This window comes from Pteropus vampyrus, unplaced genomic scaffold (genome assembly GCF_000151845.1).
Source record: "Pteropus vampyrus isolate Shadow unplaced genomic scaffold, Pvam_2.0 Scaffold55, whole genome shotgun sequence".
In the NCBI taxonomy this organism is placed as follows: domain Eukaryota; kingdom Metazoa; phylum Chordata; class Mammalia; order Chiroptera; family Pteropodidae; genus Pteropus; species Pteropus vampyrus.
The window spans coordinates 5,031,090-5,058,552 of NW_011888836.1; the positions used below are offsets into that span (position 1 = coordinate 5,031,090).

General features: G+C 33.7%; 1 protein-coding gene across 4 annotated transcripts in view; it reads right to left on the reverse strand.

The window, feature by feature from the left end:
- RBBP8 (RB binding protein 8, endonuclease) overlaps positions 1-27,463 on the reverse strand; it is a 79,951-nt gene that overhangs the window by 24,476 nt on the left and 28,012 nt on the right. For all 4 annotated transcript variants that reach the window (XM_023530817.1, XM_011360446.2, XM_011360447.2 and 1 more), the window contains 6 exons: positions 26,377-26,472; positions 16,669-16,781; positions 13,006-13,072; positions 6,929-7,101; positions 2,202-2,306; positions 420-517 (listed from right to left, as the gene is read on the reverse strand). In XM_023530817.1, the coding sequence (XP_023386585.1) occupies positions 420-517; positions 2,202-2,306; positions 6,929-7,101; positions 13,006-13,072; positions 16,669-16,781; positions 26,377-26,472 (652 nt within the window). The remainder of the gene's footprint in view (positions 1-419; positions 518-2,201; positions 2,307-6,928; positions 7,102-13,005; positions 13,073-16,668; positions 16,782-26,376; positions 26,473-27,463) is intronic.

Sequence of the window (27,463 nt, forward strand, 5' to 3'; positions counted from 1 at the left end):
AAGTATATATAGTAGTCCCAAAAATACAGCCTGTTTTTCAAATCAAGCCCCAGTTTAAAGGATACTGAAAAGAGCCAGTAAATTTTGAAATCAACTTATAGGTTTATTAAGTCCTCTCTTAGATGAAACAAGGTAGGAATTGGGAAAAGGGATGGGAAGAGAAATAGCACTGGCTAAATTCTCTAAGCCATTATCGCTTCTCTAAATTTTGACTTAACTCACAATTTATATCCCAAGAATACTAAAGACTATCTAGATGTCTGGGATTGCTTGGGGTAGATAATAAAATGGCCTTTCTAGCAACATCAATTTTGTTCTAGATCTTTAACCAGTAATCTCTGGAAGAAAATTAGTTTTTCTCTTGCTCAATTCTCTAAAAACTGACCAATTAATTCATATATCACCAAACAACTACTTACAGATTCTTCTGGAACACTAAGTCCCAGTGTCTCGGCAACAACTGTAGCTAAATTAAAAGATGACTTGTCAGTGGGATAACTGCTTGTTCCACATGTTTCTAAATAAGGAAGAAAAAATAAACAATTATACAATTGTAGACACTAGATGTATAAAAAAATGCAAAAAAGGAATAAAAAGCTCAAAGAACCACTTGACAAGATGGCACTGGACAATTTTTAAAATTTGTATAAAAAAGGCCAAAATAGCTACTACACATGGCAATAAGTTGCAGATATCTAGAGTCTACACTTGAACTTTTTCAGCTACGCTTTCTACTTATCCTAAATGAGTTGAATGCAACAGGTAGATTATTTTTCTTATTGCCACTGAAAAAATCATATATATTTATAATAGATTTACTGTGACCTAAGATGTAGTATAAATATCAAACGATATTTATAATACTTTTCAAGAAAACATACTTTGTGGGAGAGATTTTCAACACAGTATAATTTTTAAGTTTTAAGCTAACATATTTATACAAAAATCTAACAGGCAGCTCCTTCACTGGCTACTTTGTTGATTCCTCCTCATTTTAACAACCTCTAAATCACCACTTCTGCAGTTGCGATACTGCCTCCAAAGGGGTAAAAAATATATATATATATCTGTGCCTTAAACATAGAGATTTTTTTTTTTAATCATCCAAGATATACGTACACACACACACACACGCGCGCACGCACGCATGCACACACACACACACACATACATAAAATATAGCTGCAGTGTTAAAATTCCATGGGGGAAGTGATTAGAGGAAAAAAAATATCTAAAAAGGCGGGGTGGGAGTGATAATGAAAAAAAAAGTGAGACTTACTATTTTACACAATGGAGTGCCCCAGGTCTAAGTACTTGGACTTCTCCACCTACACTTTGCCTGTTTGGTAATCTCATCCAATCTCATGGCTTAGATATCACCTACATACTAAAAATGCCATTCATCTACCCTAGACTTCTCTAAACTCATAGCTACCTACCTATCCAAAATCTTTACCTGAATGTCTGTCTATCCAGCATCTCAAACAGAATACTCTCAAAACCAAGCTCCTGATTTCTAACTACCCCCAACCCTATCCTGCGAATCTGCTGCTCACAGTCTATTACCTCTCAGTAAATAACCACTCTAAAGAATAGAGTTGCCCAGACCAATTTTCCCTTTACTCACCTTGCCCCAGCCACATAGGCCTCCTCAAGGTTCCTTGACCAACCAAACAGCACTCTCACCTCATGGCCCTAGTGCTTGCTGACTTCTCTACCTGGGATGCCCTTCCCCCTGATAGCCACGTGACACACTTGTTTCCCTGAGGCTCTGCTCAAATATCACTTTTAAAGTGAGGCTTTCTAATATCTCTGCCTACCCTCCTTTATTTTCCTTCAGAGAACTTGCTTCTTCCACCTAACATATATTTATTTTTTCCCCCAACTAAGCTCTATGAGGTTAAGGGCTTTGTTTTATTCGGGATCTGGTATACAGCAAAATACTAAAATATTTGTTGAGTCAATGAGTAAACCAGATTAATACAAATTATTAGCAATTTATATTCATATGGATAGGGATACTAATATGAATAACAGAATAACATTACTTTCTAATATAAAAAAGACGCTAAGCAAGTAGTAATACAAACAAAATTAATGAAAAATATTTTAAAATATCATCTAATTCAGACTATTGGCCACTCTTGCTCACCAATAACCACGAATTTTAAATTTATAAGTAATCTCAATTTCTTGCTTACTAGCCATTGAAGATTGACTTTGATCACAAGTGTCAGCCACAAGAATTTCCTTTTCATTAGGCTTATGTTGTAGATGAGCTGAAGATTTTGGAACTTTTCTCAATTCTAAGGGGGAAAAAATGGAAAGATTATCTATAAACAATCATGAAAAAATAACAAAATATTATTTTGATAGGCCAATAAAACCTGTCTTTAAATGCATTAGAAATGTTATTTTATAATTTTCATATTCTAATAAAGAATTTATTCCTACATTTTCACCAAGAAGCAAAGCTGGAAGATAGAATACTAGAAGTGAGGGCAGTGGAAAAAGAACTGGAATAGACCAGCTTCTTCTGATCTAAGCCTCCTGGAGTTGTAATATTTTAAAGTTTCTTTTCCTTGTGTATTTGTTGCAGATACATAGGTTAATTTAAAATGAATACTACATCATATCTTTCCACAATCTTTGTTTTAGAGTTTTTATTTTCTGGAAGGAAATACTGAAACATGTTTTATCAGAAATAATTCGAAGAAAAGAAAACAAACAAAAAAAGAACTAAGTAAATAAAAATAGACTTTTACTAATTATATTCTAAATATAATATTAAAAAGCACCATAAAGCATTTTAAAATAAACAAGCAAAGGTGGTTAGAAAGAGAAAAGGACAGGGTGGAGGGGAAAAAAATGGTGTAGATGATAGAGGCTCTGTTTATCCCTCTGGCGATCAAATCAAAGTTGTGACAAAAACAAGGAGTAGCAGCAAGAAAAAAATCGCCTGGGATGAACAAGCCACACAACTAGGGAGAAGTCCAAGAAATCACTCTGCAATGGCAGAAGGTAGGACGGGTTGAGGACGCAAGGCTGCCCAGGCTCGAGCAGCTGAGTGAGACTGAGGCTGTGGTAGCTGCAGACATCTCTTAAAGAGGCCGGGTCCGCGAGAGGACTTCCGCAGTGATGAACCTGTCCATTCTGAGAACCAGTGCTGGTTTGGCTGTGCAAGAACTTACAGGGCAACACTGAGTTGTCTGAGGGCTGCAGTGAGGCTCTCCTCCACCTGCAGAAGTGGCGGCAGTATCCACTGTTCCTCTGTTGAGTCCTTCCCCCTCCCAGTGCATGGACTCAGTGCCACCATAGCAGATACATCAGCAAACTGGATAAAAGAGGTTGCTCCGCCCAGAAGATTTTCTGAAACCCCGCCTGCCCCAACTCGGGGCTCCACCCAAGCCACATCCAAGTATAGCCTCAGTGAGTCAGGTGCTCCTTGCTGAGCAGTGCCAAGACTCACACTGATGGCAGCTGACCTTGGTTTCTGGTGTGGCCTTTTGAGACATCTATAAGCACAGCATCTGTGGACTGCATGCTGAATCTTAACAGATAGCCCCAAAGGGGCACAGGCTTGGGCTAAATTTGACCTGCAGGTGATCCCCTCACAGGACTGTGCCACTAAACACCTACTACACAGATCCACACTAATAAGACCAGGAGACTTAGGAGCTTTGCTTAGTACATAGAAACAGACACAGAAAGGCAGCCAAAATGGGAAGACAAAGAAGCAGAAGCCATGTGTGAGAGAGAACAAAACAGAGATCCAGATATAATGGAGTGAAGTAATCTAACAGATGCAGAGTTAAAAACACTGGATATAAAGATGTTCAATGAACTTATAGGAAGGGTAGATGAATTCAGTGAGAACTTCAACAAAGAGATAAAAAAAAACAAACATAAAAATGGAAATAGAATTATAAAAGAGAACCAGTCAGAAATGAAGAGTACATTATCTGAGATGAGAGTTATATGAAATGGAAAAAACAAAGTGAAAAAGAAGAGGATCAAATGACCTACATAAAGAATGGGAAAGCCAAGGACACTCAATCAGAATGGCAAGAAAAAAGAAGCCCAGAGTATAATAATAATTTAAGGAACCTATGGGACACTATTAAAGGTCAAAATATCCATCTCATTGGGGTACCCAAGGGAAAACAAGATGTGGAACAGCTATTTGAAGAAATAATGATAAAAAACTTCCCTAACCTGGTGAAGAAAATAAACAAAAAACCTCAGGATGCTCAGAGAGTCCCCAAAACCAGAAACTCAAAGAGGCCCACATCAAGACACATCATAATTAAAATGCCAAAGGTTAAATCCAAAGAGAGAATCTTAAAAGCAGCAAGAGAAAAGCAGTTAGTTACCTACAAGGGAGCACCCATAAGACTGGCAGCCAATTTCTCAAAAGAAACTATACAGGACAGAGGGCTTGGCAAAAAATATTCAATGTGATGAAAACCCAGGATCTACAACCAAGAATACTTTACCCAGCAAAGCTATAGAGCTTCCCAGACAAAAATAAGCTAAAGGAATGTATCATTACCAAGCCAGTATTACAGGAAATGTTGGAGGGACTTCTTTAAGAAGAAAAAACATGTATCAGAAACAGGAATAAAGAATGGTAACAACTACATTCCTATCAACAAGTACCTCATATGGAAAAGAATTAAATGCTCCAACCAAAAGATATGGATAAGAACACAAGATCCCTATATATGCTGCCTACAAGAGACTCACTTCAGATTAAAAGACACACACAGACTAACAGTTAGGAGGTGGAAAAAGATATTGACTTGATAGGTACTGCATTGAATGAAAGACAAATATCGCATGATTTCACATACATGTGGAATCTAAAAAACAAAATCAACAACAAAAGCGGAAATAAACTCAGATACAGAGAATAATTCGAGGTATACTATATGGAAGGGGGCTGGGGAGGAAAGAGGGCAAAGGGGTTGAGAGGTGCAGGTGGAGGTTACGGAGTAGACATGGGGATGTAGAGAACAGCATGGGGAAGATGGTTAATAATGTTAGAATGATGTAAGGGGAGGGGTGCTAGATTTGGTGAGGTGAGCGCCTTGCAAGTTGTGTAGATCTCTGATCAATATGCTATACAGTTGAGGCTGGTGTGTTGTATGCCAACTATAATTGAAAAATAAAAGCTCACTGAATTGTACAATGTAAATGCAGGCAAGTAGTTGTCTATTGTATTTCAATAAAGACAAAAAAAAGAATGAGAAAAGGACAAAGGACTAAGTAGTTGTTAAGTCAGTTTTAAAATAATTTGCGTGGCTCAAAAGTTATCTCATATTTTAAACCAAAATTTCAGATTCCAAGTAAAAATGATCAGAATAAGATTAAAACAGAAGATTTACATTTTTAAATAGTTATACATTATTCTCATACAATGAAGAAGTAAACCAGAGGCATTTAAAACATTCAAAAAACCTTCCTAATAAAGAAAATTGCTGTGATTTGTTTTTCTGAATATTCTTATACATGGATTTAAAGATAACCTAAATTATGCAGATGCTTAGCTGTAGTGATTCATGTCTTATCTGATAGCAAAAAGGCCAATGAATGTTCATTCTAGATCTTTGACCTTATATTTTACTTTAGCTCCAAATTACGTGTAATATTTTTAACAGTTCCTTTGTTTTCCACTAGATGGTGATACAAGCTCATATAAAATGAAAAAAAATTGCGAATATCAAAAAAAAAATCTACTTATTTTTTCAAAGGCATAGCTGTTAACAATTTTTTGCATAATAAAAATGTCTCTAGGACTGTGTATACTCTTCCCCAACCCCCAAATGCTTTCCCTGTTATCAACAGTTAAGGTTAAAAATTAAAGTCTTTACCAGTTACTTTAGATCAATATTTAAAACAATGATCACTGTATCATGTCACATGATAAATTTCAGGACTACATGAAAAGGTACTATAACAGAAATGATAAACTGGCTTGGAAACAGAAACATGCCACTGATAAAACACAAAGTAGATATAGTATACAGCCATTTCTTAATTATCACCAATTGCTACAAATCATAACAAATAAAAAAGCCAGTTAAAGGCAGCTCCAATGGTGGAACAGCTGTGGGCAAAGCCTGAAAAACAGAAAAGTCCAGAGACAGGAAGATCTACATTTGAATTCTGACTCATCTACTTACTTGACAGGTGACTCTGAGTGAGTTATTTAACCCTTCTAAAGAGCATCTTTTGTAATCTATAACAGAGGTCCCCAACCCCTAGGCTGCGGACAGGAACCAGTCTGTGGCCTGGAACTGGCCTAGGAACTGGGCCGCACAGCAAGAGGTGAGTGGCGGGCAAGCAAGTGAACCTTTATCTGTATTTGTAGCCGCTCCTCAGCGCTAGCATCACCACCTCAGCTCTAGCATCACCACCTCAGCTCCACTTCACATCATCATTCATTAGATTCTCATAGGGGCACTGGTTCCTGGTGCCAAAAAGGTTGGGGACCGCTGATCTAAAGCATAGGTGTTAAAAGCTACCTTGTAAGCCCGTCATGAGAATTAAAATATAATAATGTACTCAAATCACTCGGCGTCCCTGGCACACAGTAGGTAGAATTTAATGTTAAGTTCCTTTTCTCTTTCCTTTTATCCTACTCAGATATATATACACATAAGAATATTTTTTAAATAAAAAGAACCATTTGCTTTATAAAATGCTGAGTGTTTACATGTTCAGAAGAGCAACACATGTCTTTATGTAATACAAGCAGAAAAAATGCCTTCCCAGTCATTTCACTAAGGGATGTTAAATTTACAGTTGTAACATAACTTACCTGAACAATGACTATCTACCTTACATGAGACTGAGTAACACAAAAACAACAGATGAATACTATTTTTACAAAACTAAATAACTAAAGAACAACTCTAATCCTTACCATTTGTAGAAACAGAGTGCTCCAGTTTAGTATGTGTTTGTTCTATATATCGGACATGGAAATTCTTTCTTCGTAGCCGGTTAATGCCAGAAAATGAAAAAGCAGTTATTGGTAAATCTGGAATAACATTTTCCTCAGATTCAAGCTCGGCTGCTTGATGCTGTTGATCATTCCTAGAGGAAAACAATGACAATTGAAAGAAAATTAATTCAATAAATATTTACTACAACATCTACCGTATGGAGCTAGTGCAAACCATAGGTACGAAATTGTAAGAAATGTAATACCTTGCATCTAATGTTCATAATCTAAATATAAGGATTAGCGAAGTACTCAAATGATTAGAGTGGGGAATATTATTGTGAGAAGTGAAGTACAAAGTGTAGTTGCTGGCACTTGAAGTGAAATTAAAAGAATTTCAAAGGGCAGAGAAAATCAGCAGAAGATCCACACAATTTGAGTAAAGGCATGCAGTATTGTGTACTTGTGTTAGAGAAAGGCAAGCTGGAACTATGTGAAGAGCCTTGATTAAGTGTGCACAATTTGGAAAGAAAGAGGAAAAGAGTTAAGGTTTTAGAGCATGGAAATAATGTGACAATCTGGCAGCAGTGTGGAAGATTGACTGGGACAGAAAGAAAGGAGGCAAGAAAATCAATTAGACAATGGTTAAAATATTATAGGCAAGAGCTTCTGTGGATTTGAACCAGGAGGTTGAAAATAGCTATGGAAAGAAGGGACCAATGTTAAATACTGTGGCAGCAGAACCAACATGACTTAGCAAATGACAAAAATAGGATGATAAATAATACTAACATTGATAACTACTGACATTCTTGCAGGTTTATATGTCAGTCACTGTTCAAAGTACTACATGTATCAGTTTAATTATCGTAACTGTATGAAGTATTACTAATACTCTCATTTTACAAATGAAAAAAATGAAACTACGGAAGTCAAGTCACTTACTAAAATAATAAATAACAGAACTAGGATCTAAATCCTGGCAGCCAGACTCTCAGGAGAATACTGTTAACCACTGTTATTCTTAGCGTAGACCAAGAGACTGATGACTGACTACAGGCAGGATTCAACCTTTTAGCTTCTTCCCCTGCTTCTATCTGGGCCCCCTTAAAGTCTACTCTCAATATATCAGTCATAACAGTCGTATTAAAAATTAAGTCAGATTATGTCACTCCTATGATTAAAACCTGCCACATCTCCCCATTTCACAGAAAACACAAGCCAAAGTCCTTTTAATAATGTATGAGGTCCTACATGATCTGACTGTGCCCCTCCTCTACATCTTCTCTGACCTCTTTTCATTTCATACTCTATTCCAGCCACACTTACTTCGTTGAGGTTCCTCAAACACATAGTAGGTTCTCAATAAATATTTGCTGAATGAATTAATGATTGAGAGATTCCCAGATTCCACTAGAAAAATAAAATTGTGCTGATCTAGGCATATGTCCAACTCAATTCAAAACCAATGGCACCTAAAGACTGGGTTTGGATTCAGTTGTGGTTAGTGAGTAAAGTTAATTAACTTTAACTCAACTGACTTTGCCATGTTAAACCATTACTGACTTTATCTGCCAATCAATTCTTACCAGTCTGTCAGGCCTTGCGTGACAAAACCAGTCTGTCCTATTATACTTCTATTTGTAATATTATTTCCAAACAATGATAATTTTATAAACTATGATCAACAGATTTTAAAAAAATATTAGAAGATAAAATTAATTTTTCCCAACACTGATTTAAATCTTAATTTCCTGGATAATATCAATATTACTATGGTCTATAATCTTTTATTCTATATTGACGATCTTTAGAGCTAATATCTTATTTTTAATCTCTCCCTACAAATTCCACTGTCTTATTCTGGAAAAACAGTAAGTCAGTCATGTGAGAAAGCCTTATCAGTTAATGGAGTATGAAATCCATCTGACCTCACTTTAACTAATCACATCACAGCCTACCTGCCTATTAGTCATAAAAATTCAACCTGAAACATGAATGAGTCACAAGAAGAAACTGATTTCCTGGCAGAAGTGATCTAGATCTAGAACTAGCTGGGATCACAAAAGAAAGAAAAAAATGGAAAATTAGATCTAACTAGAGGCGTCAAAACTAGTAAGTGCTGGCTTTGTCCTTCCTTAGTCATTAAAAAAAGGGGGGAGGTGGACAAAACAACTTCCATGTGTTAACCAAGTTTCTTCTTTAAAGCATTAGGACTCTCTGTTTTGCTAAGGAAAGTTAAATTCACGCCACAGCTTCTGGTTTAAATTAATTAGGCACCCTGGTCATCTTCTCTTTTAACTTTTCCCTCTAACAACTTGAATATAATTTTTTTATTGTTGTATACTTTATTAGTAAGCCTCCCCTTAAATTCCTGTCAAAAGTTTTAGTTGTTCTTTTTTCCAAAGATCTATAAGTATACAGTCTCCTTTCATAAAGTCTGGAAAAAGATTTTAACTTTCAACTTCTCTCCTCCTCTAAAGAACTTATATACTTCTGGTTAAAATGTAATTTAAACTTAATGAAGCAGTTAAAACCATCAAATTCACTTAAATATTATGATTTTCAGAAAATGAAAGGAGAAGCTTCCCTAAGATACAAACCAGTAACTCTCATACTCTGATCTCTTAAAACTAGTATAAGCTTACTATATGAGTAATTAAAAGTAAGACTAATTTTGAAAAATAGCATTATGAAATCAATTGTTCTGAGGAATGGTTTATTATATATCTGGCTCTCAGGAAGGCATCTGACAATGATTCTCTTGCTATCATTGTATACAAAAAGAAGAAATATAAACTCGGAGTTAATAAAGACAGACTCCTGACTAAACAATATCACACAAAGAATTATCATTAATGAAGGAAATCTGTAGTAGCATGCCTCAAGGCTTCATCTTCAGGCAAGTACTGTTCAACATTTTATTAATGATTTTTGATGCAGGGCACTGATGGAATATTTATCAAATTTGTAGATAACACAAAGCTGAGAAGAAAGGCTAACCTAATTACTTAGCAGGAAATAAAATTAGCATATGAAAAGACACCCAGAAGTTGGAATAATGGGCTAAATCTAACAAAACAAAATAGAACAGGATAAATATGAGCTAAAGGATCACTGAATTGAGTCAGAAGAGAAAGAATCCAGGCTCTGCCAGCTACACAGTGATGCCATGTAGGTAAACTTCTGAGGCTGTTTCAGCTCAAAACTATAGAAAGAGTATACAAACTTTCGAGTGAAAAAGACCTGGGTTCAAATACTAGGTCTGACACTAACTAGTTACCTTGTGTAAGTTATTTAACCTTTCTGAGCCTCATTTACCTTGGATACCTATAAAGTAGGTATGGTACTATATCTTTCCTACTTCCTTTTTGTAGGGACATTGTGAAAAGGAAAAATATATGTAAAGATGTAATTCAATGCTCAGAAAATAGGTATTTATCAACAGTGCTATTATCGTAAAATGGAGTAGGCTAAATGATATAGTTTCTTAAAAAAAAATCTGAGATGAAGAAAGAAATGACTCTGAAATCCTGTTCATATCTAAAAACAAATCTACAAGCAGAGGACAGGGAGTAGTAAACCCAATAAGGAACCACCAGTAACATTTGTATGTTTTGACTACATTAATGCAAGTAAAAAAGATACAGAAAAATAGAGGAGGTAGTATTACTCTATCAGGGAGACTATACCTAGAATACTGAGTTCTAAATTAACATATTGACAAACGAAAACATTAAGAGAAATGGTATTTTGAAGAGTCTTGAAGTAATATCACATGAGAAACAGTTAAAGAACAAAGGATATATACTTGAAAGAACATAAGACTCAGGAGGGCCATGACGGCTATCTTTCTGTATACAAAGGGCCACCAAGTTGAAGAGGGGGTAAATTTGTTTCAGATGGTACCAGAAGGCAAAACCAGAATCAATAAATATAACTTGTGAGTAGAGTGATTTCTACACAAACTTAGAATTTTCTATTAATTTCATCTCACTAAAATTAAATAGGCTTGGAAGACAGTGAACTTGTACTAAAGGTGTTCAAACAATGCTATTTGTTAAAGAAGTCATACAAGGAATTTAACTTAGAAGAGAGTACGGAATGAAATGAATGCTACAGTTATTAAATGTATAGACTTATGTATAAACTCTTTTGACTTTCACTAAACCAGCATATCCATTTCCCCAAACAAAGAGTCATGACCTCAATGCCTAACTTATTTAATTGTTTGCTTTCTGTGACTGGTAGAGTTGAATATACATATATATTTAAATTTTATAATGGCAAATTGTTACTGAATAATTTCATATTATAGTGTCACTAAATAACTGTCCTACCACATAAGGTATCTATAATATTAAAATTGGCTTAGGTTGGTTAGAATTACTGCATTTCAAAAGCTAAAGTATGAGCCAAACAACTTTTTTTTTTAAATTCAGGGGAATTTCAAGCACTAACAGTATGTTATAGTGTTTTAGGTAGTCAGAGGAAACCAGGTTGCCTGCACAAGATAATACTTGCTATTTTTTCATACTGCCAAGCAAAAAGAAATTTGTTTGAGGAAAGCAAACTACAAAAGAAGTTGGCTTATGAGAATAACTATCTTTAATTTCAGAAGAGAACTGAAAGACACAATAGATTACCTAATACACTGTTCTAAGGCATGTCCTAAACATACTTGCCCTAAACTCATTTACATAATTAATATTTACTGTAACTTCAAAGTTCAACTTTTTTATCTTTCCTAAAAATATATATAGGCTTCAACAAAAAAAGTGTGTATTTGAGAACATTAAACTAATTCTGATTAATTGGAATTAGTATTTCTACCAAGCAAATAACATTATCTACTTCAATACTTTATTCACTTTGGTTTTTAAGGTAATCACCTAATTCTGTATTCAACTCTACACACTCATTATCTTTGGTATTCATAAATATCAAAGCTGATGTGTTCAAAATACCATAAGCTACCTGTGCTAAATAACTTCAAATTACAAATTAATACAGGTCAACAATCACTTATCTGAAATCTTTGGAAACAAATGTAATTCAGAGTTCAGATTTTCTTTTTTTTTACATTAAGGGTAATACAGAGCATATACAGATTATTACATAACACCCCCAGTGCAGCCTGACGCATCCTGTAGTCAAGCACACACATATTTTCACAGCAAAACATAGAAATGTGGTGGGATAAATAAGGACTCTAAATAGCATCTTGTCAGTTGAAGTGAGGTTATGAATAACATTTCAACAAAAACCTTTTGAGTTTGGGAATCATATTTAAAAGATTGTGGATCTGTGTTCTAGCCACACTTCAAAACCAGTAAAGACTCACTCTAAAACCATTAAGACTATCCTGAATCGTAATTCTTAAAAAATATTATATAAGCTTTATATAAATGAGAAGTAAGAGCAAGTTATATCTCTGCTCTGCATCAGTCAGACCATACCAGAAAAATAGATTATTTTTGAGAGATATTCTTGCATAACAAAAAGAACAGAGGCCTTTAAGTCAGAAGATATCGGCCTGAGTGACAGTTTTATAACTCACTAACTGTGAGACTATGGCAAGTTATTTGACTTTTGTGAGCTTTGATTTCCTCATCCATAAAGTAGAGATAATGAAACTACCTTGGAGAATCATAATGAAGATCATAAATAATAAATATAAAATACAAAGAAGAGTAACTGGTACACAAGATAAATTATTTTTATTCTTTAAGAGAAATGATGGGAGAGGGGAGAAGATCAACGAGAGGAAGCTCTTGAGGCCTGAGAAGTGTGTAAGAGGAAATACTTATTCATTGTGCTTTTGTGAAGCTTCTGGGACAGGACTGGAAGACATACTCTTCATATATATTCCAAAGACATGAACAAAAACATAGTGATTTTCTTTGTATCTTTTATTGCAGAATAATTTATAATTTTTAAAAATAAAATCTGCAGCTCTTAATTTATCTTTACAATTTGTATAGCTAAGTAAAATGAAGAAAAGAAAGTTGGGAGAAAATATTCAATTTTCTGTTGCAATTTAGAAAAATACTTACTCAATTTTCTGCTGCAGCTGTTCAGAAAGCTTTTTATTTTCTTCCTGTAGAGTATTCTTTTCATTCACTTAAATATAATGTGAAAAAGAAGGCACATATTATAACTCTATTAACATGTATGTTAGGCTTTTTAAATATTTCAACAATTATGGAGACATCAGAATTTCTAATTCTAAGTCATAATGTTAGTCAGGGTTAATGTTACCATGCAAAACTAATTTGTTACTAGGTAGTGATTAGTCTATCTTATATTGTGCCAGTTCCATGTAACTGATTAACTGATAATTTTATGTAATGTTGTGGGCAGAAAGAAAGAGTACCTCATGTACTGGGGAGTGGAGTCTAATTATTCATATTGAGGACAAGAAAGCATTCCATCTGGTTACTCAGCCCTACTAATTTCAAATACCATTTTAGTGAGAGCCATTTATCTTGAAATAAATCTAATCATAAAAGTAATATAACACTGAATATCAGTGTAATTTTTGTAACATAAACACACTTAAGTCAAATTTTCTTCCTTGGTCATACACTATGTTCCATGAATAATTATGGTATCAGTAATCTAAACATATCCATTGAAGTAGAATCTGTTTGTTTGAATCTACCTCAACTAAATTCTCCTATCCAACCTTATCTAATTTATAAAGCAGAAACTCAATTTTGGTCTATAATTTCCACTGTAGCCGGCACAAAATTCTTATCGGTCTTTAGTATGATGTCACTGGTTAAGCATGTGTTTTACTAGGAGGAATACATACAAGAGATCAAGTCACAAAATATAATTAACCTCTACCAAAGAAAGTTAATCATATCCCAAAAATTTGTTAATGATTTAGTGTTTTACAAATCTAAACATATTTTCTTACATTGAGTAAATAAAATTTTTTGACTATCTATAATATGTAAGGTTGCTAAACTACCTCCTGTGGAGAATCTAAAAAAAAACTTAAGATATGAACAATGACCTAAAAGAAAGTGGAGTCTAATGAAAGACAAGCTATTACATAAACATAGTTTATAACTGAAAGTGACAAGGAATTAAGAGAGGTACAGATAAAGTATTAAAGGAAATTTCAAGGAGAAAAAGGTTGCATTGGGCCCTTGAGAAAATTAGGAAAGAATTGATCACAGAGAGGACAATGGTGCTGAACAGGTGACTATTCTATGCAGAGATTTAATGAAACAAACTTAGATGGTAAGAATGGGTATAATAAATGGTAGAAAGCCGTCAAAAGCAAGCTAACAAGTGGAAATTTGCCTTAAAAATTTTCACTGATGAATGATGGGAAAATTGATTTGTTAGTATGTATTACACCAAAGTGAGAAGAAAGCATTGACAAGTCAGGCTATTGTTAAAAGAAATGAATTATCTGGACTAATGTACAAGGTACAGAAATAGGAAGTAAGAAGAGGCAGAATCAGTAGTTATTTGGCAACTCATCCTCTATAGAGGAAGTCAAAGATGACCTTAGCTTTCTGATTAAGATGGTTTACTTGACTCCCCCTCCCTAAGTCTAATGAAATGAAAAAACAACTCTAAAGGTCAGTCAATTGTGATATTGAAAAGCCAGAAAGGGTGCCTCTCACTAGTGGATCAGAGCTAAAGGGATTCATAAGAGGATTAAGATGTTAATTTTACATTTTAGGAATGCATGGTAAATTTCAAGTTTGATCAAAAAGAACAGAAGAATTAAAGAAAACAGTAAAAAATCAAATAAAAATAAAATAAGAAAAACAAACATACTCAAAATCCAGTAACTAGGAAGAGTAAAAACAAAAGGCAAGACAGGAAGGAAAAAGGAGCAATGAGATGAAAAACCAAAAATTCATAAATATGAAGTCCTTAGTGTTTTTATTCTTAAAACAAATTTGTTTTGGGTTTGACTTTGATGATTTTTCTGTTGCTCAGTTTCAGGTAAAATTAGTTTTCCTGAATTTTTCAGTAATCACATTGGTGGAATTATTCATGGTATTATTCTGAGACTACTAGCTTGTAATAGATTAAAAATGTGTAGTTGGGGATATTTTAATTCTGTCATCCCTGTGTCCTTGAGAAACAGGATACTCAGTGTGGAAAAAAGGAGATATAGATGTTAGTAGAAGAGGTTAGTAAAAGATCCATAATCTTGAATTTGAATTTTCAACATAAACTCACAAAGTATTTTATATATCTGAAAATTAGACAAAGGTTATTTAAGCCATTCATCCAAGAAAATATACAAACTAAAGATGATGTGAAAAGATACTTGACCTGGATAGTAATAGAAGAATGCTAATTTAAAAAAGGTATCATTCTTTACCCACCAGATTGGATATTATCAATTACTACATTTGCCAAAAGCTGAAGAAGATGTAGGAAAATGGACATTCTCAAACACTCAAACAAAAAAAAAAATTGAGCTGTCCATCAATATGAGAATGGCTAAATAAATGATATCTACACTACAGAATACAATGTAGCTATGAAAAAGAACACTGTCCAATTCTTTAACACCTAAGTTTTTTGTTTATTTGGAGTTTTTGGCTGTTCTCAGACAGTTAAAATTGCTGGAAGTCTGACTATTAGATATGCAGACATTACTGGAGATCCTCTCTAGTACTAATGATACTAGTGGATCCCAATTATGTTTACTGAGATGTAATAAATGTAATTTCTATTCGCTGGTAATATTCTAACATTCCTAAATAAAGACATGTATGTATTCACACATACACACTATAGAATCTAAAGAGCTAAATATATTAACATGTAAAGACTTTTAAGACATAGTATAAAATGAAATAACAAATGTCAGAAAAAGAAGTATGGTATAATTCCACAGAAATTTTAAAAAGAGAGAGGAGGAGGAGGAAAAACAAAGGACAGAGAAAGACAGAAAAAGAGAGAAACATGGACCTGGAAAGATATTTATCAGATTAACAGTAGTTACCTCTGGGAACAGAATAAAACTATTCTCTTTCTATCTCTTTTTAAAAGAATGAGCATATATTCATATATTCTTGAGTAACCAGAAGATAATATAATTAATATAAAAATGTATAATCAGAAGATGAGATTTGTTTGGAAAGGAAGATAAATTAATCAGATTTTGGACATGTTGATTTTGAGTTGGGAACCCAGATAAGGGTCAGTAAGAGAGTATATAGTTAAAAGAGAAGAAGGTTAAGAGAGGTATTAGAGAACAAAAAGGTTAGGAGAAAAAGGTTAAGAGAAAAAGGCTAAGCATGTGGGAAAATCCTACATTAAATGGGTAAGGAGCTAAATGAAAACGGTATACTCGTAATATTATGTCATGAAAACTAAAAAAAGTATACACCTTTATCAAACACTAAATTGTCTGCTTTAACTTTACTAAATAGTCAGATTTCATAAACTAAAGATAAAACCAAAGCGGCAAATATGAACATATTCAAAGGACATTTGCTTTGTCTTATAACTGGTGAGACAATGTGGATAGTATTTACACAACTTTTTTGTACCCTATTTCTTACTAAAATAAGCATGATTATATCTACACAAAGGGAAAAAAAGACATTTGAACTTTTGCCTAAAGAAGGAAAAATATATGTAAACAATCCATCTAATTGCAACCAATTGACTAATAGGTTTTAACAACAGTACATTATGCTTGAAATAATAAATGAAAAAAGGAAACTCACTAAGCTCTGTGATAAGTTTAAGATTCTGCTGCCGGATATTTTCAAATTCTTGCTGTTTTTTCCGCATATGTTCTTCAGTTACTGCACAGCGATCACATAATCCTGCTCTTAAACTATGAAAAAAAAACAAAATATTTTTAGAGTGGAAGCTGAAATATAAAGGAAAAAATCTAAACTACTAAAAGATATTTCTTTATATTTAAACTCCAAGATTTTTGTACTTTATGAATATTGAAGAACTGATTTGACAAATAGAGAGATAATTAACTATTTTAATGATGTACTGTACCTTTAACAAATTCTCAAGTAGGCTGAAATGATGCTACAATATTACTTTCTACAGATGGCAATTGTGAGTCAAATTCTGTAAAAATTTGCCAATTTTAAACTCTACCCAAGGGAACTTATTTATTGGAGAAATTTGTTTTAATTTATTATAGCCCAAATATTAACCCCAGTACAGTACTAAGGGGCAGAATTATATCTTAAGCAAGCTTGCATCTGCTTTGCTCAGCATAGTACATAAAACATGATGAGTGTGCAACATTTTTAGTTGAATTAATACGAAAACTCAAGGAACTCCAAGTTTTTTAAAAAGTTACCTTATATTTTGCTCTTTTCAGCTTTTAAAAAACTCCTGTTAGTAAAAATTCACAATGTATTATTACATAAAAAAAATTACACATAGCTTTTACTAATTATTTGTGAACACTAAAAGGAAGAGGAAAATGCATATATTGTATTGGGGAAGTGGGGCATGGAGTGAGAGGCATACTCCAAAATGTTGGTAATAGTTATCTTGCTGGTACCAGTATTACAGAATATTTTCTTCTTAGTGTTTTTCTATACGTTTCAAATTTTCTATAATTTAATTATTTATAGAATCAGGAAAAAAATATGGGTAAAAAGAAAAAGACACATACCCCACATTAGGAATTTAGAAAATATATATTCTAAGATAATAATTTCAACTCAAAAACCTAAGTGAATAAGATACTAAGTATTTAAGTGTCTATAGAAGTCAGAACATGGTAGTACATGCAATGAATTAAAAAAATATGTTAAAGAGATAAAACATGAAAACTGTATAACTAAAACAAAAAGAACCTAGAGATTTTTTATATGAAAGTAAAAATCGACAGTGTTGATAAGGATGTAAAAAAATAAAGACTGGGGGTCACAGTTTGCATTAATGAAATTAGAATTTCTAGAATGAAGGAATAATGAATTGGGCATCATGGTTTAATTGGCGTACATTCTGATGGCAGGATAGGATGGTCCAAATCTTTGAAACTATACTGTATGATGAACAACATTTAAGTAAAGATGACAAAGTGAAAATTTGCAGCTATTTTTTGCTCGCTCCCCAAATGTCACAAAGCTACAGTAAAGACATCTGTATACATTTAAAAACAAAAACCCATGAAGACAGGGAGAATGGGAGAGAAAACAAAAATAACTGAAAGCAAGGTAGCTGGCAGACAAATAGAAACTGACCTGAGATGCTGAATCCTAAGCCAATGGTAGGAAAAGTCTAGAACTGTATTGTCCAATATGGTAGCAACAGCCACATGTAGCTATTTCAATTTGAATAAATTAAATTAAAATAAAAACTGAGCTCCTTAGCCACCCTCAAGTGCCTAATAGCTACTCGTGCCTAGTCGCTACCATACTGGACACTGCAGATATAGAACATTTTGATTATCACAGAAAACTCTATTGGACAGTACTGACCTAGAACCAACCTAATTTATGTTGTAGAATTCCCAGAATTCAAAAATTGGTACCAGCAATGATTAATTTGAAGCATGTTTCAAGAAACTACCATATTAACATATTCTCTCCTATATTCTGAACAGTCAAGTGATTACCCCTTTAATTCCCAGCATCAGACTAGTGGTTTCATCTCTGGAGAATCTAAGACAGTGTCTGGTCTGGGGGACACCAGGTATGGTTAAAGGTAGAAGTACAATAGCAAAGTAAATGTAGATGCACACCAAATTCTCAGATCCTAGTTTAGGCTTCGTCATCCACTTGGCTTCCAGAACATTGGTACCCAGCCCTATTACACTGGCATAAATCCAATCCAGCAAGAAGAATTAAGGAGTCTTCTCTAAGAAATCTGACCAGCCAAACAGGAAAGACCTAAAGATACTGACACTAGAGGACCATCAATGAAACAGACCTGAGGGCAAATCATCACACAGTGCAGCTCATAGTCCATAGCTACCCTCAGAGCTTCTAACCACTTTCATTCCCTCTCTTAAACATAAACAGATAATCAAGTATCAACAGACATCTGAGAAAAGCTTATAAAATGAAAGGAACTACAGCAAACAAGACATTAAGAAAAAACAAAAAAGAAATATAAGCTATGTAGGGAGAAGAGAAAGAAAAACACCATCACCACCACCAAACTATAAATACAGGAAAATAAAAAGGTACCAAACTCTGAAATGAAACGGGAATTGCCATAATAGGAAGTATTGAGAACAAAAACAAATCTCAGATATTAAAAACCTAACAGCAGAGGAAAAAACTCAATAGAGCGTGAGAAAATAAAGTTGTGAAAATCTGAAAAAGTAGTGTAAAAATGCAAAACCAGCAAAGATAAGAAAATCCATAACATCAGTAATAGGCATTCCAGAAAGATCAAGTAGGGGAGTGGTGTAGGAAGGCAGAAAAGGAGGAACAGAAGAACAAAAGACATGAGACATATAAAAGGAAAATGGCACAAATCCAACCAGATCAAGAATAACATTAAACATGAATTGATTAAACATTCCAATCAAAAGGCAGAAATTGTCAAATAGGACAAAAGATTAAGATCCAACTATATACTGTCCAGTCAACACACTTTAGATTTAAAGACACAAATAGGCCAAAAGCAAAAGCATAGAAAAAGATATACCATACAAACGAAAATCAAAAGAGAACTGGACTATCTACATTAAGTAATATCAGACAAAATAGACAGACTTTAAGATATAGTGTTACTAGAGACAGTGAATTTTATAATACTGTAAATTCATTAAAAAGACATAACAATCATAAACATATGTATTTAATACTAGAGCTCCAAAATACAGAGCAAAAACTGACAAAATTGAAGGAAGAAACTCAACAATAGTTGTAGACTTTCGCCCTTAATAATGGATAAAACAAGTAATGCAGAAAATCATCATAGATATAGCCAACTTCAATACACTAAAAACAATCCAGATCTGACGTCTATGAAAACTCTAGCCACTGCAGAATACACATTCTTTTCAAGCACATTTGGAACATTTCTAGGATAGACCATTTTCTAGATCATGAAACAAGTCTTGAGCTTAAAAGCACTGAAATCATACAAAGTATGTTCTTTTACCAGAATAGAATTAAATTAGAAATCAACGACAGAAGGAAATTTGGAAAACACACAAATACGTGAATCTTAAAATAATGCAATACTAAAATAAACAATGCGTTAAAAAAGAAATCTCAAGAGAAATTATTAAAAAAAAAAAAAAAGAATAGAGCTACAGCTGAGTGCCGGTGCCCCAGTACAAAATCCTACCTATTGGGGAGCCCTCCAGGCCAAAGGATAGCTCCCCACTTCCTTAATGAAAAGTAAAGTTCTCATGGCATACACAGAGCCTCCAGCCCATGTTCCTATTCACAGGAAAATTCCTGGGGAAGGGGAAAAGTGGAAGGGCTGGGGTAAAACAGATATAGTTAAAAGCAGAGTATATCATGCCAAGTATGCAGAAAATTCAAGCCAGTCTCACATTCTTAAACATAGACAAAGATCACTAACTAGTGTATGAAGTAACATTATAGAGAAAACTAAAACTGGAACAGGGAGAGGTAGGAAGAGTGGAACAGCAGACCACTGTTTTCATTATAACTATAGGACTTTACAATATACATGTATTACTTGAATAAAAATTCAAAAGGGGAAAACATAAAAATAAACCAAATAGTATACTATACTCCTTTTCATTATAGCATTTTAATTTAATATTATATTCTAGTAAACTTTGAATTAAATCTTTTTGAGCATTAAGGTACTAAAAAGGACATACACCTCCTTATCTTTCTGCTATGATACTTAACGTTTCCAGACTTCCAAGCATTTCTAAAGCTAACAGTATAGTCTATTTAAAATTCCAAATGAAATCAGAATAAAGTCTCTTTAAACTGTTCCCAAACCATGACACTGTTAAACCGTTATAAGAAGAAACTCAACTTTAACTATTTGCTTAAAATACTTCATATTTCATATTTACATTTCTAAGATTCATTCAAATTAATAGCTTGGGGGTCCATGCAATAAACATTCAAATAGTTGACCTGATTGTGGTAAATAATTTACACAGAGCTATTAAGCTATAGAGGCCAAAGAGCACATGACATTGAAAGGTCTTTGAAAAACATCAAAGAAGTTAAATGGCATTAAACAGTTTTAATGAATGATTTAAATATCATTCTACTAGTCGGTTTGTCATTAGAAACTAAACACCTTATTGTTTCTAAGAAATCATATTTTACATAGTAAAATGTTATAAAGTATGTTGAAAAACCAAACCTCGGGACCCCTAGCTTCCAAGTTTAAAAATGCCACTGCCATAGACAGTTATAAAATGAAGCAATATTCTCTAGCTTGTTCTCCAATCCACTGTCACTCTTGATAATGATATCTGTTAAGTCAACTCCTCACTGCTCACCGATCTTAGTTTGAATTTAAATGGATGTGAGCAAATATGCTAGCTCCTATTTCCACCAGCAGGGTTCCACTGCTTTCCTTTTGCCTATCTTACACTGCACTGTAAAGGAAGGAAAAAAACAAGGAAGGAAAAAAAACAGCCTCATTTTCACAGGAGAATGCAATTTCAGTAGCTATGAACAGGTAAAAGGGAAAGAAGAGTAATTCCACTGGAAAGAGCAGATAGCAACATGTGTTCTTAGTTTTATTCCAGTTTGTTCATAGATCTGAAGAAATAAAAGCGTTCATTTTGCAATTAAAACTCACCTGATTAATATACACAATTGCTTTCTATACCCCAGAAAGATTTCTTCAAATTAATGTTAATTCAAAAGAGTTTTACTGAACACCTTCAATGAGTACTGTACGTACTAAGAATACAACAGTGGCCAACACAATGTCGCTTCTTTTAAAAAGTTTAGAGCTTATAGGGAAAGACAATAAAAAAGTAATTTTACAACAAAGTATGATTTCATATCATGACAGTGGAAATATAGGGTGCTATGAAATATAAAAGCATACAGCAGAACTTAACCAAGTTAGGAAGTCAGAAAAGGTCTCCTGAAGAATATGATGTTTAAATTCAAGTCTATGAGTAAGAAGTTATTAGCAAGACAAAAGAGGGTATTTGGTCCAGTATTTGAAAAAAAGTTGCAGAACCACAAATCCTCTGATTATGAGTACCAATTTTCCCTTTTAATGACAGGTGAAATATAGTTTCCTGACTGCCAAAGATGCTTTTAAAAATATTAAAATCTACTGGACAATTATGGTTTAAATGCTTTGTTCAGGTTTTTTTTTTTTTAATGTATTCTATCTACTTCTCCAGCAGTGACTGTTTCTCAGATTTAGTGAAATACTTGATTTCTTGAAGGAAAGTTTGTAAATGTAATAATAGTAGTAGTAAAACATAAGAGAGCCACAAAAAATTAGAAATTTTTATTATCTAATTTACCTTTACTGGGTAATTCCTTTCATCTAAACATCTCACAATATTTTTACCACATTACCATAAGAAATAAGAATCGCTTCATCTAATGAAGAGTAGATAACAAGTTTCAGAATTCCTACTAGAAATATAAACAAAAATGCATGTTGCTTTTTAAGGGTCTCAGCAAAACATTAACTTTTATAGATTTGCTCTAGATATTATTCTTACCTATAATATAAAACTAAAATAAAAATTTATATAAGGCATAACTTTATCAAATGTTACCTACTTAGATATTCGAAGAAAATAGACTAGATAATAGGCATTGATGAAGAGTTATCTGTTTAGGTAACTTTAGGTCAAGTGCAAATACTTTGAGATGATCAGTTAAGGTGTAATTCATTTACACAACATTTAAAAAATTAAGGCAACATATAGACAAGGCATCATGAAAGTAGAAACTGCAGAGTTTAGAGGTTCAAATTTAACCCAATTATACACTAACTATGTGATTTTGGGGTTTCTTAACTCTTTCCCAGCTCAGTTTCCTCACATATAAAATGAATTTACCATCTACCGTATAGCGTTAATGTGAAGATTAAGTGCTAGCTGCCTGGATCCAAAGTGAGCCTTCGATATATCAGTTCCTACATAACAAAAAGAAATGGTCAAATCTAGATCATTCTTGGTTTAATTACATGAGGCTTCAAGAAACAAAGGATAAATCTTAAAGTACGCCTGAAAGGAAATTTCAGATTTGTATTTGAAGAAACGAGAGAAAAAGCATGTGTATAAAGAAATGAGCTACACTCCTTGCCCCACCTGACTCCTACCACCAAGTTAATACCACATAATGAATTACAGTCCCACCTACCTAAGGACATAAAGGTGAACCGAATGAAAAGCAAGAGAACATTTAGGATAAGAAACAGCAAAGCAGCATGATATCCACATGAAATTAGTGACCACAGATCAAAAATAGAAAACAATCTAGTTTTAAGAAAGTACAGAATAAAAAAGATATATATTTTTATTTTTCTCCTCCCTTAGCATGCCACTCCCCTCACATCTCCACATGTTCACCAATCTGAAAACTCCACAAAAAGATAATTTTAACAATTAACTAAATAAAAGAGTAATTTAGAAAATACTTCAAGTTGGGGAATTCATCCACTGACATTTTTTTCTCAGAATGGGCCTGGAAAATAAAAATTCACTTAAGAAGGGAAACACAAAATACAAAGAATAACAGAACTAGAAGCCCAAACTTTAAATCATAAAGTGAAGAAATGATCAGAAGACACTAGAAAGGAGCGTCTTCAAGGGCTAACATGAGGAACACTGCGTCTGAGGGGTGAAATGGAAAGTAGGTTTATTAAGGCAATTCAAGCAACACAATGAAAACTTTACCTTGTCATTTTTTTCGGAATGCTGACTGTGGGCCCTAAACAACTTGCTAATGACCAACTAAACAGGAAGTGTGTTGGAAACAAATACAATCAGTCCTTGAGTATGGCAGCCACAAAAATGCATCTCCTGTTGTGAGAAGTAAAATCACTGGCCCTAGCTGTTTTGCTCTGAAATCCTTCACCTCTTTATATAAGTGAACACACTAGGCATTCCACAGTCAGAAGCCACCCTCTGAGTGAGTGGAGAAGGGATATTATGGTTCCAGAACTCCTCAGTGGCCTTGCTTAGGTTTCTTAAAACTGCAATTCAGTCTAAGATCCATAGAGATCTCATAGTTCTCTTAGCCTCCTCCAGCTCCCTCATTTTACCCTAGTTTCCCCCAATAGATCTCTTGAATGTCTACTGTCATCTTGATGTAGGAATCACTAAACAGAAAGAATTCCTGGTCTCTTGCCATTACTACCATTATTACTACCTCATTGCTCGTGGAAAGTGGTAGACTGATAAAAATGTGAGAAAAAATATGGTGAAATAAGATAAGTAAGTGCTTCAATTGCTAAAGAGTTAAAGGCTGAGAAAGATATGCTTTTCACCCTTCTTCCCAAATCCTCTATTACATATACAGACAAAACAGAAGGAAATGCCTCACCACACTAACAGAAGAGTAACAGACGATTTCCTTTTTGATCTTGGACCGAGGGTGAGAAAGATGGATGGCTTTCTAGCTTCCAGATGTCTCAGCTGAAAGAGACTAGATCTGGCTGTGGTATACAGTAGACTACAGTGCTAAAAGATGGAATTATTAACGCTTAGGAGGAATATTATGTCTTTTTATACTTCTTTTATATAATTTTACTTGCATTATCTCTAATCTTCAAAACAGCCCTGTGAAGAAGGTATGTAAGTGTCATGCCATTTGTTCCTGGCTTTTTTCCTACTCTGATAATTTCTCTTAATCTTTTTTTTTGCTGACTGGGTCCTTATCTTCATTAAACCTTGATTAGTATGCCCAAGAATTCAGCCCTGAGTCCTCTTTTATTCTCTCCCTATATTCTTTAAGATGCCCTTAGGAGATCTTATCCAATCTTGAGGTTTTAAATAGGATTTATACACAGATGATGACTTTCAAATTTATTTCTCTAGCTCTAATTACTCCAGTTAGCTCAGACTCATATATATGACTATGTACTTGACTTTCTCTATTTAGATATAGTAGACGCTATTAGTACCCACTCATATTCCTTCAACATCCCCCTGCTTAAACCATTGCAATTAAAATCTAAGCTTTTTGCCTATGTCCCTAAATAATCTAGTTATATCCCACCTTTCCAATCTTACCTCCTTTCATTCATCCTCTTGTTCATTAAGTTAGAACCACAGCGGACTTTCTATTCCTCAAATATTTCAAAACTTACTTCCCCCTTAAGCTTTTGCATTTGTTCTCTTTTTATATCCAGTTCTTTAAATGACTGGCTCTTTTTGTGTGTGTGTGTAATTCAGGTCTTAGTTCAAATGGTACCTCCTCAAAAAGGCCATCCCTGACATCCATCAGTATCCCTTCCTTTCTCAATGCCTACGGTTACTCGATTACATTATTTAATTTGATTTTTTTTTCATAGCACTTAAAATCTGAAATTACATTATTTGTATGACTCACTCCCAACCTTTAAAAATTAAATATCAGTTCCATGACATACTAGGGACAGCATTATCCCTAGCCTTTACAGCAACACCTAGAACATAGTAAGGAATTAACTATTGTTGAATCTGAATTAAGGATACAGTGTGGAATTGGAATTCAAATTCACATCTATGATTCTGAAGCACATGGTGCTTTATTCCACAATAGGCTGTCTATTCCAGTAAATGTGCATCCACTGAGATACTGTTTATAGAAGAAGTGTACTCAACTTCAGTTTGCATACGTACAGAATATTAGATTATTCTGCCACTAAAGGCACAGTAGGAAATTCAAACCACCAGCCCTTCTGTAACACAAACAAAAATAGTAATAAAAGAAAAAATATTAACTGTAAAGAAAGCAAGAAACATTGTTTATGACAGGTAGTTCGAGGTCCTAAACAGCACTTAACAGTTCAGATAAGGGAATACAGAAAAATCGGGAAGCCTTTTCTATTGTAGGGTGTTAACCTCATAAAAGTGGGAAAGTCTGTACATGGAAGTGAAGTAAGTATGTTGAGAATATTGAGAAAGAATCCCTAGACTGCCTGCAAGAGAAGAATATGCAGAAAAGAAAATAATAATCACAGGAATAAGAAAACAGGAATAGAATTGTGAAGCAGTTCCACCTACTTAGAAGTAAAAATGGAATTAAAGCATCAAATAAATTAGAACATTGCTATTCTTAAGCTCATTCTACATCAAATACCAGATAAAGAAACACCATTTAAAGGGTTAATTAATGCGACTGCTGTACCTAGTGAAAAAACAAAGTTGTAAGATTATATCCTTAATATCAGAAAGTATTTTTCCAAAGCTGACATAATGTTGGAAAAAAGATCACTTTCAGTCTCAGAGCTGATTACAAACTAAAACCGATGTACTTTCTACTAAGGAGAAAATCATCTCTCACTTAAGAAGACCCAAGAATCAGACTCACCGATCTTCTAAAACTTTAATGGTTTCATGAAGAACTTTCTGTTGCTCTCTCAGCTGTTGATTTTTGGTGAAGAATTCTTCAAGTCTTTGTGCATCTCTAAAAGTCAATAAATAAGTTTTTTGTTTTCTTTTAGGAAAAAAATATTCTAACAGGATAATTTTGTCATAAAACTCCAAAGTATGGTATCACCACTTACATATATCATGAATTTGCTGTATTAAAACAAACAACTTAAAAAGTAAGGTTTGAATATCTTGTTAATTGGAATTCAGATTATACTAGAATTTGCTCTGCAGTATTTTTATATACTAGAGAAGAATTATCCTAAGTACCAGGCATTCATTAATCAATGCTGGAACACAGATGAAGGAATGGATTGTGATGCCACCATTGATTCGATGTTGTCAAAATTGCCATTAAAATGTACACTTACTATTGTTTTGTCTACATTTGCTAATGTAAATAACAGCTATCTCTACTCGTATCATCTCTGTTCCCATTATGGGGGATTTGTACTTTCTATTTAATTAATTTCTGTGTTGTTTAAACTTCTACCTAGTATTACTTTTAAACCAGGGCTTACCATGAAGTACACGAACCCTAGATCCTGATGCCTAGGTTTGAATATCAACTCTGTCATTTACCAGCTGTGTGACCTGGTACAAATAACCTACACTCTGTGCCTCAAAAAATGTGGATACATTAGTATCTACCTCATAAGACATTTGCAAAGACTAAGTACTAATGTACATATAGCATGCAGAACAGTCTGGAACAGAGTAAGTTCTAATGAAGGTGTTTATAATGATTTTATAGTCAGGAAGAAATGAACGAAGACATCTAAAATTTTCTTCTAGTATATTACCTGGTTACTTTCCAATGTTGGGTAATATTTTACTCTTCCATCATTATATTTTTTTAAATCACATTATTATATAAAGCATGCATATATTTTAATTCTAAGAAAACATTAGAAATTTAATTGGGATCTTCTGCGTGGTCTTAAAGCCGAAAATATAGGACAATACATTGGCTCAAGTTATCTTCCTTCAGACCCTTCAAGGATCTAAAATATCTAAATAAGTAT